Genomic DNA, 15,827 nt, shown 5'->3' with positions numbered 1-15,827 from the left:
TAGGCCTAAAAAATAAACTTAGGCCATCATTGAATAATTAAACTATTGATAAGAATGGCTTTTAACAAACATGCTTTACAACCTCAATAGTCAAAAAAACAACAGAGTGACTAAAATAGGCCTATTTTCCAGTCTCCAAGAAATTCCAAACGTTTAGGTTGCAACAGGTGAACTTGTGTCACAGTCCAACAGCTGAGTGGGGTAATGAGAATGGTCTGCATCTTAAACAGCCTAGGCTATAGGCCTATGACCTTGGTTGGGGTCATCATTCTGTTTCCATGATATTGCCTTAATCATGTGGGTTTGGCCTAACAAGAGAACTAACTTTGTCTTAGCATTTGCAACAGTGTCAATTGAAAATGCAGTTTTCAAGCGAGTAGGCTTTGCCCGTTATTTCTAATAGGCCTACAAAAAGGTCTAAACTTAAAAGAAACACATTGAATTCAAGCCATATTGATTCTGATTATGTTTTCCCCTTAACGCAGGATTCTCATCGTTAGTGTGTGGTTTATTTTGGTGCACACCTACCCTTCATTTTTTTAGTTCTCTCATAATGTCTGTCTTGTTTAGTTGAAAAACCTTTCGACTTTTCCCACCGAGGATGAACTCCCGTTACCTAGTTACGGGCCTTATGACATTTCCGACCGCACCCGAACGCATCACGAGCAGTAGTCCACCAAAACCACGCCCTCTTGGGTGGGTGGGCCAAATACCAAGAATCCTACACCGCATTAAGCTGTAGTAAAACGGGTATTGTAGGCTACAACATGGATTGAACAACCATTGTCTTAATAGCGTGCATGCATTGAAGTGTTTCCCCGTCTTTGGTAAAGTCTTGTTGATGAATTACAAGAGTGCGCCTAACTGGTCGAAGGCGGTTTTCGTTTTCTCTGGACTTCTGGTTTGGATTGACAGCAGAGGATGATTGTGTTGTTGTTGCTGAGCGCCTGTTTGTCAGTGGGTGAGTAAGTGTAAAAGACTGACTTGTAAGAGTTTTTATTCAGTTTAATAAAGATTCAGCCGTAAGTAAAGTAACGGTGAATCGGTGGTAGCCTCGGGAAGTAGGCTAACGCCTCGTTTCCACATAGGCCTACGTATGTTTTTCGTACGTGCTTCCGTAAATTTATGGAAGGGGTCAAGTGTTCTACGCAAGGACATGAATTTATTTACGGACAGCAAAAAAGATGGGGGAACGCCTGTGTTTAGGAGCAGTCAGGGAGGAGACCGGTCCTGTGGAATATAAAAATACTCACAATTTGTCTTTTAATTCATTCAAACTGACAGTATTTAGTTATAAAAGCGAATGATCAAACTGATATACTGTTATTTATGTAAAACATATGATATATTAAACTGATAAAATAGGCTATAACCATTTCATATCAAACTTATGTATTAAGTATAAAAGGAAAATAAAAATACTCACAATTTGTCTTTTTATTCACTCAAACTGACAATCAAAAGCAAGCGAGCTAGCAAAACTTTCATACGGTATCTCCGTAAAACCACGGCGATGTCCGGTATGAACGTATATTACGGACATACCGGACAGAAATATTACGGAGGGGAGGAGTTTCGGACGCAAAACGGACATTACGGAGACTCACATAGGAATGAATGGACTCTCGGTCGGAGACGATTGGATCGCATACGAGAATGTACGTATGTGGAAACGAGGCGTAACTATTTCCCATCGCCTACATTTACCCCGTAGTGTGGACCATTTCATTTCCCATGTAGCCTATTCTTCTTTCCAGTCCTACAATTTGAGAAAAATGTTGCACTACTTCCCTCACAATAATTCTTTAACACCTGTAGAGTAGACTATGCAGTGCTTACTGATTATACTTTCATGTGTAGTCCTATGCACAAAACCAGTGGTGGCTCCTGACGATAATCTCAGGGGGGGGGGAGGGGGCAATTGTTGCCATGATGGGTAAAATTACCCAAAATGTACTGTACAGTATTTTTGGACATTAAGTTAGTTAATTTTTTTAATAAAATTAATTTAGCTCTAAAATGATTATCCGGCTGTGGCCATCACAGATAACTTGTCATCTAGGCTACCAGTGTGCTCCTCAGATAGGCTTCCTATAAAAGTGAAGAGACCTGCTCTACAATTAATCACAATAATCTGATTGATTTGACAGTTGTGTTCTGATTCAACAAAAATGGATGCTGGCATAGCATATGTGCAGTCATGACATGTATAGCTTTCTTTTTATGTCCATGCTGTCTACAGCACCGTTACTTGGTAGGCGGGTTTATGCCGCGGACGGACAGCAGCTGTCAGAGTAAACAGTCTATGGATCAGCTGTTGAACGGCGCAGGCTCGTCCATATGCAGATTGATGTTTAATGTTTGTTTTACCTTTTCTGAGAGATAATGCATAGGGGTGACACCCGGAGTTATCCATGCGGTGTCTGTGCTGCCATCAAGATAGATAAAAAGCCAGTACACAGTCCATAATCATCATGCAGCGGCATCAGAACATAGCGTTAGCGCCTTAGCATCCTGCTAGCCTCGTTAGCCGTTCAAACGAGCCCCGTGAAACTCTGCGTTTATACGATCCCCCAATCCATCTTGGTAGATACTTGCTTGATAGTTACATTTTGTCTGGAAAGGACCTAGTCCTTTAATGACATGATCAAGTAGCTTGCCAGCCTAGCCTGAGTTGATATTAGTTATGTTGGTCTTGAATCTGACCGCTTTGGGCAGCAGACCGGACATGTGACTGTATCAGTCACTGTAATTGGTTCATTGTTTACTGTACGTATGACGACAACACGTTAGGGCGAGCACCCCCGGAACCCATAGAGATTGCATTGCGAAGCCTGCAGTTTGAAAAAAAAAAAGTTTTACATTGAAGTCTATGAGAGCGCTCAGGGCGATTTTAAACCAGCCCGAAATCGCCCCGGAGTGACGGTACTGAGCACAGACGCTGATTGTACAATGATATTTAGACTTAGATGCAGGTAAAAACTGTATTGAAATAATAAATTATGATTAGAAATACAAAAAAATAAATAAAAAATGTCATCATTATTATATTTTTGTTTTTTGCTGGTATGGCTCAAGGAGGGCGTCGCCCTATCGCCCTCTATGGGCGAGCCGCCGCTGCACAAAACATAGATCAGCTGAGCTCATAGCCTAACATAGAGTGAGTAGGGTATAGGTTAATGCACACCATCATACCACCAGTGTTGCGCTGGTGTTTTGAGTTATGTGGCTGAGTCCGAGTGCAATGCTTTAGACCTTGGTGCCTTTTTGAATAATTTTTAAAGGGTCTGTAGGCCACTTTTAATAATTTTGTTTACATACCAGTTTACAGAGCCTAGGCTGTCACCAGATTTTCTTCAGCGCACACACAATATTGATAGGTCGAGAATCGTGAGGAGATATTCACTGATTTTGACTTAAAGTATTTGGACAGCAAGCATTCTCTAGGATAGCTGGCTCCCCCTTTAGTTTTTGATTGCAGGACTGTCCATTGGAACAACGTATTTTTTCATTGTGGTATTTGCTGCCTTTCTTGAACATCTCTGAACTCATTCCTGAGCATTTGCAGCTGGTTAATGTTAAGGACCTATGATATGATGGTGATATACTGTGAAATAAATGTTCTTTATTTAAAGTACTTTAAAATAAAACGTCAGCATTTCCATTACCTTCCTACTTCTGCAAGAATGGTCATGATGTTGGCATTACATTTTATTTTCAGTGGCATTTAAAAGGTATTAAAAAGTCTTACATTTAACAAGGAGATTCCTGGGAGTAACCTGTCAGTGATTTTGTTTCTGCTGGTCCTCTTCTCTCTAGGCCTAGCATCGGATGAGGAGCTGTACGGGAACACATACACCATGAGGATGGACAGAAAGGCCCAATCCATTGAGTTCAGCAAAGATCATTGGGCCAGAGATGGCACCGTCTTGTGGACACGCGACGAACCTGCCCAAGAGAACAGCAGGGGGCAGGTGGAGGGCAACGACTATGTGATAAAAGCAGTGACTCAGAGAGACAGTGGTCGCTACATCATGAGAGACAAAGATCATAGATCACTTTCCACATTCAACCTTCATGTAAAAGGTAAGGATCCTTGGAAGTTCTCACGTTTCTTTTCTCTTAAAACACCGTGCCATACAAACTTTTTTCATGGTCATTTGGTCTTAAGCATTTGAGTGTAATATCAAACCGGGCCTAATACATAAGAACATGAAGAAAAAAAATGTGAATATCCTACTTTTTTCAGTTACACGGCCTTATGGGTCATGGTAATACTGAGTTTGTTAGAAAACTCATAACTGGACAAGAAGACTGCACTCCATTTTCTTTGGACACATAAAGTGTGTATACTAGGGATGTAACAATATACCGCAAAACGGTCGTTCGCGATATGAAAAGGCCACGAATGTCAACCGTAAGTTTTTTCTTGTTATACCGCGTCACGGTATTACAGGCGAGCGTGCATGGTAAATGCGCTCCGTCATTGTGGAGAGTCTCGTGAGCAACGTAGCACTCAATCTAACACTGTATGGGCCACACCAACATTGGAAACCAAACAATAACACATAGACACAACATCTTATCACTGAAACATGACTTCTAACTTTAAACTGAACAGTCACGTCTCACGTGGGCCGTTGTTTACACTAGCGCGTGCAGCTTCACAACATTGAGTCAAGCAGCAGCAAAGAAGAAGAGAGAGAAAGAGAAAAGGGAGAGATAGAGAAAAAGACCGAAAGAGTAGCTTACCAGACTGAAGAGAAAGTTGCTCGCGGGTCAATTATATCATTATGAATCCAGGCGAACGTGATGAAATAAGACTAAAAAAAAAAAAAAAAAAAAAGAATAGAATCCACCGCGACCGCGCGTTAAATCCCCGGTAAAGTCGGCGAACTTCCGTGAAAGGCAGATGAAGGAAATAGCCTAAGTCCAAAGATCCTTGATATATTCATCACAACTTCACGTGAACTCAGCATAGACAGTATATAAAAGCTATACCAGCATGTTGCGCAATACTATGGAATCCCTACTATGTCAAACTTAGGTGACACTACTTCTTTGGTCAAATGTAGGTGACGTTGTGAAAGTGTGAGGAAGGGAGGGGGGAATGGAGTGCACTGCAAACACATTGATTTTGAGACAGCAATTAAAATTAAAATCATAAATAAATATTTTACAGAGTTCATTGTGCCTGTCATAATGTTGGCCTATTAAGGTAAAACATGGCTTGTAAAAATGGAGTTGATAAGCAAATAAAACATAAATAAATGGGGAAATTATCACACTATTTAAATCTTTTTTATTTTATACATACTTTTACAGTTACAGACAAGTGACTAAATTAAGTTTAGATTTAAAATTCCTATTTCAGTTTGAAAAATATAGGTGTAAAGCTTCTTTAAAAATGGCAGTAGAGAAGCAGTGTCTTTGTTTTGGTGATAAGTTGTTTAAATCTCTCAGAAATCTCTTCTTCATAATACGATGTAAAAATTTGAATTATTCTTGTGTTTATGTTTTATTTAAATCAGCGTTACACCATTTAATTTGAGGGGGTAGAAATGAATTCCGTGCTTAATATCGTACCGTGATATCGTGATATCAATCGCAATATCGTATCGTATCGTACTCAAAATTTCATATCGTTACATCCCTAGTGTATACTCACCAGCATGAACTGATTGTGTTGGTGTCAATATTTAACTCATATCTTTTTCTAAACATCACTAAAACCAAGAGAAGACACACAAGTTAGCCTATTACCCCAAAACACTGACCACTGCTGCCATGCCACGTGAAAGACAAAAACTCACAAACTTACACAGAGTTCTGAGGAAAAACAGGATGAGTGTTTGGTTTTTGGGTGGAGAATCACTTTGATATCCTCTGTCTTTTTTAGCACCCGAAGAGACCGTTACAAAGAGTCCTGGTGAATACGTCCGCTTCTCCGTTGATCTGCCAGCGGAGTCCTGCAACATCAAGCACATCTCTGTCAATGGGGATGAGACTTGGATAGTTTCTGAAGGCGAGCTGCAGACACAATATGGGTCTTGTGACGGGTTTGAACTGAAAAGGCCATGTGATATTTTAAACAAAGACCTCCCAATGGCTTGCAACGGGTACTTGGATTTCACAGATGGAGAAGGTGACACTGCCGTAATTATATATTTGACAGTACAGGGTGAGTAACAAGTTTTCTTTTTTGTTGTTCAAAATAATTGTCAGCTGATTGTATTAATAAATGATCATCTTGTAGCCTTTTTTTTTGGTTTATACAAGGCAGTTTCCAAACGTTTCAGAGACAACTCGGTTCTATTACCTAATGTGTGTACCCTGAGCAGTGTGTTTACATTCCAAGGGGGCAAAGTGATTTCATGGGGGCTGTTGTAAAAGGTTGTTCACCAGAAATTATATCTAGGACCTTCAAGGATCACAACCTGGGTGGACAACCTGGTCAACTACCTGCTGGAAAGCTACGGGGGGGGGGGGAATAGAACATCGGAACCATGTTTTTTTTTGTATTGAAGTTGTTTAAAAAAATATTTGAATATATATGCAAATATAGCATATTTCACAAAGCATAAACACATTTGCATATCTTCAAAAATCTAGATTAAGCCAGAGATAAAATCTTTATTGCATTTTGACATTATATAAGTGTCTACATAACAAACTTCCTCTGTGAGAAATGGTGGGATAATTTTGGTTTGATAGTGGTTAGATAGATATGATTTGATAGTTTTTTTCACTACTCTGACCAAAAAATCTCAACTTCTAAATCACTTACATCAATTTAACTTTCCTTAATCATTCTTGGCACTATTCTGAACGTCATCACAGAAGGATGTTTTCATATGTTGTTTATTGTCTGAGTTAAGAGACATTTTCTCCTTCAAAACATGCTGAAAAGGCATTTTTAAGACCTGTACATACAGGGCTGTACGCTTATTTTTTAAAGTGGTAGCACTGGTGCTAGCAAGCAAAAAAATTCAGTAGCACAAAAATAAATTTGGTAGCACACAAAGTATGATCGAAAACTTGCATGACCCTAACCCTTGCATTTAGCTCTAATTACCTTTGAGCATGTCATCTTGGTTTTATTTGAGATTCTCAATGAATATGATATCCTAGTGTGCAGTAATAATTGTAGAAAAATGAATAGGGGTGCACTGATTGCAATTTAGACAAAAGAGTCTAACCTGCCAATGGCAATTTTTTTGCTGATTCAGAATTATTTCCCCCCCATAAAACTATAAAAATAATGTCTATACCTATATATTTTTATAAACATATCATTATTATATTAGGCTAATAATAACAAACATTTTTAGAACATTTCATTCTTTTAATGAAAACCATACTTTAAAACATTGAACATATAGCCTATTAAATAAATTAGTAAACATAGTTGTACAATTTAGGCCAAGTTAAATAGGTTGTGTTAATCTTTGTTTAAATCATAGATAGTTACTGCTGTTGGCTGCTTTCTTTATAGGTCCATGGTTGACTGCAGGGCTGTGAAGCGCTAACTTCCTGTTCTTACCTGCTTCAAAATAAGAGTCAACTCGCATTTGGCTAGTAACCAACTTTTATTGTGAAGGCACACAGGAAATGTTCTGTTTGCACACGCACTAACTTGACTGCGTTAATGTAAAGAGAGCCGTCTCCTTCCTGTTTTTAACCGTTGGTGAAGTTAGACACTAATCGCCGCACAAGCACAGATCCCGAGCACACATCTTTCACCAGCCAAAGTGGAGGGTAGACTTAATAACTTACTCGCCTAAGACTACATTCACCCGCATTTGGAGAGTGTTAATGTAGAGCCCTCTAAGCAGTATTGTGCATAGCTCCTCTGTGTCTCAAACAGACAGCATCTGCTCATTAGCACTGGTGCGACTGGACTTGTATTCATCATCGCACGTGATCAATTTCAGTAGCAAATGCGATCAAAACTGTCGCACTGTACAGCCCTGACATAGTATTTTTTATTTATAAAATGAAAAAGGGCCATATCCCAAATCTGTTCTGTTTGGACTCTAAAATGTTGTAAAAATGCAATAAAGATTTTAACTCTGGCTTTATCCAATATCTAGATTTTAGTTTTTTAAAGATATGCAAATTTGTGCATACTTTGTGAAATGTGCTAAATTTGCATATAGCCTACATTCAAATTTAAAAAAAAAAAAATCTTTATTTAATGCCAGTAATCAACTGGCAAAGTTTCATGATGATATCTTTAAGTTCAAATTTTTCAATTTTACCCTCGCATTACAGTTTTTTTTCGATCGCTAAACCACAGGGGGCACAACTGGAGCTACATGTGCAAAACTCTAACAACACTATGCACAGCAGCAGTTCATGTGGACCAAACTCTAGCTCGTTTTTCATTGATTAAACACACATTTCCAAACTCTACTTATCTCATGTCTTAACCACAGCCTGCACAACACTGTGGATTTCCAGCTCTCTGTTCAAATGCTAACACACTGCTGTCACAACTGTAAACCACACATTCAAAACCGAATGGATTTCAGCCTAGTGCATTTCAAACACTGTGGATTGCAATTTCAACTGAAACACTAAGAAGGTTGTATTAGACTTGTTAGTGAACATACAGGGAAAGCTCAAAAATACTTTTTTTTATGAAATGGGCCAATGAAGACAGGTTGGAGGGAGAAGAGTGGCAGTGAGAGTGTAAATGCTTGGAGGAAGACCTAGAAGATATAGAGCTGTAATTTGTAATGAAATACAGTAAGGGCAACACTGATAGACCCTGTTGTGAATCATGGTCTCTCATTGAAAGAGGCAGGGGTGAAAGTGCAAACCAATCTGCAAGATCTAAAGTTGCATCTGTAATATGAATTTTCCAGCAAACAAACAGGTGAGAGTTGCATCCTTACAGTAAATGACAACATTACAGGAATTGATTTCTGTATTACAATTATAGAATATTCACACAGATAAATACTACATTTGGAAATGTTATAAAAATATAAAATATGTATCTATTGAAGCAAACTTCAGATTTTCATTTCTTTTTATTTACCTAAAAAACTGGTATGTTATAAAATAAACAATTTCATGTGAAAGAATTTCACTCTTTCCTCAAAGAAAATATTACGTAATTTGTGTGAAGTACAGTAACTCAGATTATTCAAACGGTAAAGATTAAAATTTTGTAATTTGTGTATTGGGGTTCGATGTTAGTGTTTATACTCTGAGTGTGTTCTGAATGACAGTGTGTGTTATCTCAATGAGGATTGTTCATAGTGTTTTCTGCACTGAGCCTATATTTTGCAGGTGAAGTGAACTGTTCAGCTCCAGTGACTGTTGGTATTACAGACTCTAGTTAGAGTTTTGCACATTGAGCTCCAGTTGTGCCCACTGTGGGTTAGCGAACGTAAAAAAAACTGTAAACCGTGGTTCTGATTTTTTTATTTCCACCCCCCGTGGCTTTCCAGCAGGTAGTTGACCAGGTTGTCCACCCAGGTTGTGATCCTTGAACAGCCCATGCCTGTTTTCCAAAAAGAAATTGGTTTTGCCCCCTGGGTGTACACCTTTTTTACTTTTCACTTTCACGTACTGTACCTATTTATTATTGTCTTCAACCTGGTTTTAAGTTACCACACGTTCCGACATTTGTAACATCACTGTACAGTGATTCACATGGCAGGAATGCAGGGTTTTCCTCACATTTGAGGGAAGCAAAGCAGTAGAAAATATTTGACATTTTTGCAAATTGCGCGATTAATGACTTACACTCTTGCTGGTGCATTTTCTGTGGATTCCTTGTTTCAGGACCCCCGTTTGATCCAGCTTATATTGGGATTGGTGTTGGCGTCTTCCTCGGTTCACTTATCCTTTGTTGTTGCGTGAAGCGCTGCTGCTGTGGGAAGAGCTCCTCCAAAAAGGACGAAGCTGTGACTCCTGAGGCTGAACCTGCTGTTATGCATTATGACCATGAGGTGAACACATTCTGCATTCAAAACTACCTGACAGGCATGAGCATGTGTGTGCAATAATGTTCAGTTAAACGTCCTGCTGTTGAAGTCATGTGCCCCCATTGTTGTTTCATTCAAACTGCAGCCTGTTAGACCGAGGCAAGAACCAGTCAGTCTCTACCCTGCTCAGCCTTCTTATACTCCGACGGTCCCTCTGGTAAGTGTGTGTGTGTGTGTGTGTGTGTTTCCTTTGGTAGAAACAGTTTATTCTCTCCCCTCTCCCCTACTAATATGTTGTGTGTCTCTCCTCTCTGCAGATACACAATCCAACTACCGTGAATGTGCCGCCGCCATCTTATTTTGAGGTATGACCTGATCAGTCTGAGCAAACATGGACACACACAATACACACACAGACACTCAAACACTTGATAAAAATAATTGCAGAGTTCACCTAGTATTAGCAGTATTAGCATTTGTTTAGATGATTTGTCCTAAAGTTTTGAAACCCGCAAGTGTGACCTATTCATAAAAAAACCTTGCTCCATAGCGCAACTAGTGGTCACACCTCCACAGGGTTCCTTTAATGTCTCATTTCTCAACATTGGGGGATTCAGCAGTGTTGTGATAAGTGACTTGCTACCCGTGCTATTATCTTGTTAAAAAAAGATGCAGCCGAAAGATTCCTCTTGGATGCCGGTATGGTAGAGGAATCATAATTCAATTCCCCCTACAGTGGCCCAATTTGCCTTTTGGGTGCATGCGCTATGGAGAAAAAACGCTATGCAGAATTACTGCCTCTCTGTGTTTTGTTACAGAGAAGAGAGAAGTATTATATTTTTGGTTATTTATTTATACATGTTGCTTATATTGTTCTTTGTGTTCAAATCTGTTCAGGTTATTTGTCATTAAATGATACATTAAGTTAAATGTTATTATAAATGTTATCTAAATAAAATGCTTTTCAAATTTCAAAAATCGTTGTATGGATCGAAACGTGGGTCAAAAATCTTGATACAAATCGAATCGTGAGTTGTTGTATCGTTACATCCTAGTGTGGAACTGTTTCAGCATAAGTTTAGTCCGACAGCCTGAGTTTTGCCGCTGTTGCTCAAGACATGACCACTCATCAACACCCGCTAGTAAATTGTCTGCGCCGCCATTTTGTTTTGTGGTTTGGGATTTTCTACTTTATGTAAGAGAATGTGGGTTTTGATATTTTTTGCTTTACAGGGTTCAACATAACTTTTTTTTCCTACTGGCCCGCCGGGCCAGTGGATCCGAGTTTTACTGGCCCCTTGTATATTTTCACTGGCCCTGCACACACTTTTTTTTCTTCATAATTTAGTGTCAATAATTATAATACCTGTATTAGAAAAATAAAGAAAGATAACCAGATCTAAAGGGAATATATATACTGTAACAGTATAGATATTCCCTTTAGATTTGGTTATTTTTCTTTTAGTTAATTATATGAAATGTTGATATTGCTCATACACATAATATAAAACCAGGCAAACATATTGAATTAGAAGCCTACAACTGAAAGTATGTTGAAAGAGTCGGCCAGTATTTTAAAGTCCAGTAGTTTGAAGGTTGTTTTTATTCTTGAATTTGGGCAGTTTAATGAATAGTTCACCTGCAGAAGTCATGTTCAAACATAAAAAATAAATAAGAGATGAAGGTCTGATCATTCTTTGTGGTGTGGTAGGCTGTTTTTATTACTTTCTCTATATGCATTAGGGATGTGAATGTGTCGACCGAATGACCAGTTTTCCACTTTCGCTCAAGTTGACTTTAAAAATAGAATAGAAATCCGAAAATCAGTGGGTTATGCCGTTTTTTTAATGGGAGATTTCACCGTGTATGTGAGTTCACGTCTGGTCGTGAGCGCGCTGCAGCAGTGTCACTTCTCCATGAAGTGTCAGCTTCACATATAAGAGTCCGGTGTGGGACCATTTTTTCAAACTATTGATAAAAAACAATGCAGTGCAAAATATGCAGCATAAGTTAAACGCTCGTCTAATACTATGACGTTAAATCACCTTAGAAACACACAATGCCTTCGTCCGATCACAGCAGCGTTTCACCGTGTGATCTCGCCAGCGAGTGAGCCGCCGCGCAGATGAACTGTGGTTTGTGGCTAAAATAATAACCGGGGATATTCTCCCCGTTAGCGATTTCAATGGGAAAGACTTCCGCGATCTGATTGAATGTCTCGAGCCTGAAAACACAGTGCCAAACTGCGCGACTATAGGAACTGTACAGTGAGCGGAGTCCCTCCGTTCGTTTCTGTCTACAACCGACACAATCACCGGAGACGCATTCACAGCGTTTAAATAACGCCTCTCATTTGTATTACCATTGGGGCTTGGATGCAAATATTGTAACATTACGGCGGCAGATAAAGGAAAAGCGCAGTTATCATTTTCTGCGCCTCAACCTCTGCTGTGGGAAGAAAGAAAGGGGGCAGAGTAAGTCGATTGATTTGTCGACTCGCAGGCGGACGGTAGGCAGCTCTGCCAACGGTGCCTGTCAAAACGCCCACGCATCGGTTGTCCACTGGCCTTTCATTAAAAAATATATTTTATATTAGGTTTATTATATTGAGTCTTAAATAAACACTGCTTTCATTACGACTCAGAACGCGCATTTCAATGAACCATGATGTAGTCTACAACAAGATACTGAACTGTGATTGGCCAGTCACTGGCCCGGGCGGGACAGTGACTGGCCAATCAACTTGCCCTGCATATGATTTTACTGGCCCCGGGCCATCGGGCTATACGTTATGTCGAACCCTGCTTTAGCTTGTCAATTTCTCCACCGTCTACCCAGTATTTGGGAACTGAAAACAATGCCCTGTCCCTGTTTAGCGCTCTCATTCTGGCTATGAATTATTCCACAGATTTCCTGTGTTATCTGAACCTAGCAGCACACAATGTAAAATATAATTGAAACTCCAAAACACTGGTGATCTAACAATCATATAAGCCCAAGTTGGTCTTTTTATAAGCTGTCCTTTTCGCACTCATTGTGAATTCCTTTTTTCTGAGCACTTCTCAAAGGACTTCTCATCCATGTTGGCCAAAGATAAAAAGTAATTTACTTCATTGCGTAAGATGTTCTGTATAATCTAATGCAGTCCAATAGAACAGCCTTTCAATTTGAAACTTAAATTTTTTTAAATGTTTTGGTTGTCACTATTCTCCACGTGGCATCAACAGAAGCTAATATCTGTATTTTAGACCTAAAGTTGCAGTGTGTAGAATTTACAAAACAGATTTGGTAGAAACAGAATATTATATTCATAAGTCTGTGTGAGCCTTTTATATCTACATAGGCCACCATGTTGCACCGCCATGTTCCTACAGTTGCACAGAAGATGAAGAAGAAGTACTATTGAATAAATAACTATATACATATATGTTTCAGCTCACCATTTGATATTGGGGAAAGACTTGAGGCAGTGGTGGATGATGCCAGCTTTAGTAACTAGTTTCTTGTCCTTGAAGGCCACTGTAGCTTCTGTAATTACTTTAAAGCTCCCATATTATACACTTTTCGGTTCTATTATACACCATATTATATGGTCTTAGTGGTCCCTAATACGTTTTTCTTTAATTGTTTGCTGAAAAAAACTTTCAGATAATTTATTGTACTATGCTGATGTTCAGCTAATCTTACAATGGCCTATTTTTTAAAAAGAGCTGCAGCTCCCCTCGTAAATATACAATCTTTGAGCTCCCCCCGCCCCCTGTCCGGAAGCGAAGCCAGATACGCCTCGCCCTCTGTCTGTCAGGGCCGTGGACCAATAAGAAATAGGGGTGTGGACTGCACAATGGAAGCTTCTGGCTTTCCAGTTTTTGAGGTCAGAAACGAGGAGAATTCTGACTGGAGTATATTGGGGGGGAGGGGTGGGGGTTTCAGAAAGGGGGAGAGTGAGAAAAGGAGAGATTGTTATTTTTTTAAATATTTTGGCAGTCTCTAGGCACACCGTGGACCCATGGATATGTTAGAACACATTTAAAAAGTGCATTTAGCATAATATGTGACCTTTTAAAGTGATGGGTTTACCAAGGGAGCGTTGCAATCTAGAACTTTCCCCATAAGGTGACTTTAAATATTCCGATTTTACACACTGCACCTTTAATTCAGGCCTTTTCCTGGTGATACACAGTAACATGTTTGTCTTTGCTCTCCAGGTTCCGGCTCCAGCAGCGCAGCCCGAAGCACCGACAGTCCCCGTCCCTGTCGACTCCGACCCCGGGCCGCGCTTTGAACTTTCCTTTCCCTCTGCTCCACTGCTCAGTACAGAATATAATGTCTGTAATGTTTATACCTCAGACAAACTCAACTTCCTGTGAAGGCCTTGATTTTAAAATGGAACATTCAAAAATGTTACTAATTCTTTGATCGGTGTGACATTTGTCATTATGGGTAATGTGTCCCTTCAACGATGGCTGCTTCATATTCACTGAACTGACATGAGAGTGCTATCAATCTTCTCATCTAACTGCCCGGCAAGTAGTCACAAGAAAAGGTGCATTTCCTGATCCATTCTGTTTGATATTAGGGGATAGACACAGAAAGCAACACGTTTAATTACTACACACACATTGACAGATCTTTTCTTTTACATACTGCTAATTCAATTATGTTCCATGTGACAAATTTTAGGGCAAATGGTTAAAAAAAAGTGGAGACCATATTTTGCACCTGCGTTAGTCTAATCTATTTTAAGTTTTGCTATAAACATTTAAGCCTTTCGATGGCGTGTGAGAGACAAAGGTTCACAGGTTTTAAGCCATAGGTCAAAGAGCAATCTTCCGTTAAAAAAGTGTGTTCTCCAAACTGAGAGTGCCTGCATTATTTACAGTGACTTCCTACCTCTTGCGTCTCACTGAGAGACAGTGCTGTATTCTCATCGAGTGAATATCTTTCTTCGTTCTTGCAGTTCTGTTAGGGACACATCATTTGTTGCAGACCAGACCTTGACTTGATCATTTTTCAGGGAAGACAGTAAACATAACAGCCTTATCTCTCCATCTCTCTGCAAAGCTCTCTATGTTTGAAAAGTAGTCGTTGTTGCCTTGTCTTTCATCAGATTGTGTATTTTAAAGTGGTTTGTTGTATTTGATGTTTAGTGTTTAGTGAGAATTAACTTCACATGAGCTGTGGATACTTAACATAACATACTTAACAACCTTTTTATAGGCATGCAAGAGTCCTGCGCATACACATATCTAAATGTTTAAAAGTTGTATCATAGCGTTTGTGTAGATATACTGTATGTCAGCACCGGTTGCCTTTTCCTACAAACAACTCTGCACTGAACTCATGTCGATGTTGGGCCTTAACCCTGTAGCGCCATACGTATCATATTTGATATATAATTTTTGAGACCTCTTCATCATCAGTGTGATCTATTTTTTCCTGAAAAACCTGATGTATACAATCAAATACATACAGTGATCGGATATCCACCAGAGGCATTCATTCATGCCCCAGAGAGCCTTCAATTCAGACATACAAGATGGGTGTCTTCATGGAGTGATCCAAAAGGGTATTTTCATGAAATCCTCTCTGAAATGCTCTTCCAACATACTGGTTCCATTTATGGGTTTTTCATTTGCTGCATGATAGATACATTATATGTCCATCATTATAGCAGATACATATCCTGTATTCTGTATAATGTTGTCATTCTCAATTAAAACTGGTATCTTCTATGTATTAAATACTCAAAAAGGTTTTTAAAAGGAACTCAAAGTTGAATAGGTTAACAATGTGTTTAATATGTTATTGTTTTTTTGTACATAAACATTTTTTTGTAAAATAAATGACTGGATGTATCACAAATGATACAAATTAAAACTCATGTCT

At 39.2% G+C, this 15,827-nt stretch overlaps 1 protein-coding gene across 1 annotated transcript; it reads left to right on the top strand.

Moving 5' to 3' along the window:
• The first annotated feature begins 714 nt into the window (after window positions 1-714).
• LOC307256383 (uncharacterized protein) lies at window positions 715-15,799 on the top strand. Its single transcript, XM_080035314.1, has 7 exons — window positions 715-961; window positions 3,820-4,086; window positions 5,900-6,181; window positions 9,799-9,965; window positions 10,087-10,158; window positions 10,259-10,306; window positions 14,147-15,799. Exons 1-7 carry the CDS (start codon window positions 922-924, stop codon window positions 14,306-14,308), a joined length of 1,038 nt encoding a protein of 345 aa, XP_079891440.1. The 5' UTR covers window positions 715-921; the 3' UTR covers window positions 14,309-15,799.
• The last annotated feature ends 28 nt before the right edge of the window (window positions 15,800-15,827 follow it).

The sequence above is a fragment of the Ammodytes marinus genome, assembly GCF_949987685.1.
Source record: "Ammodytes marinus genome assembly, chromosome: 10".
NCBI lineage: Eukaryota > Metazoa > Chordata > Actinopteri > Uranoscopiformes > Ammodytidae > Ammodytes > Ammodytes marinus.
The sequence above is the reverse complement of the archived record's forward strand: the minus strand, read 5'-3'. Positions and strand labels throughout refer to the sequence as shown.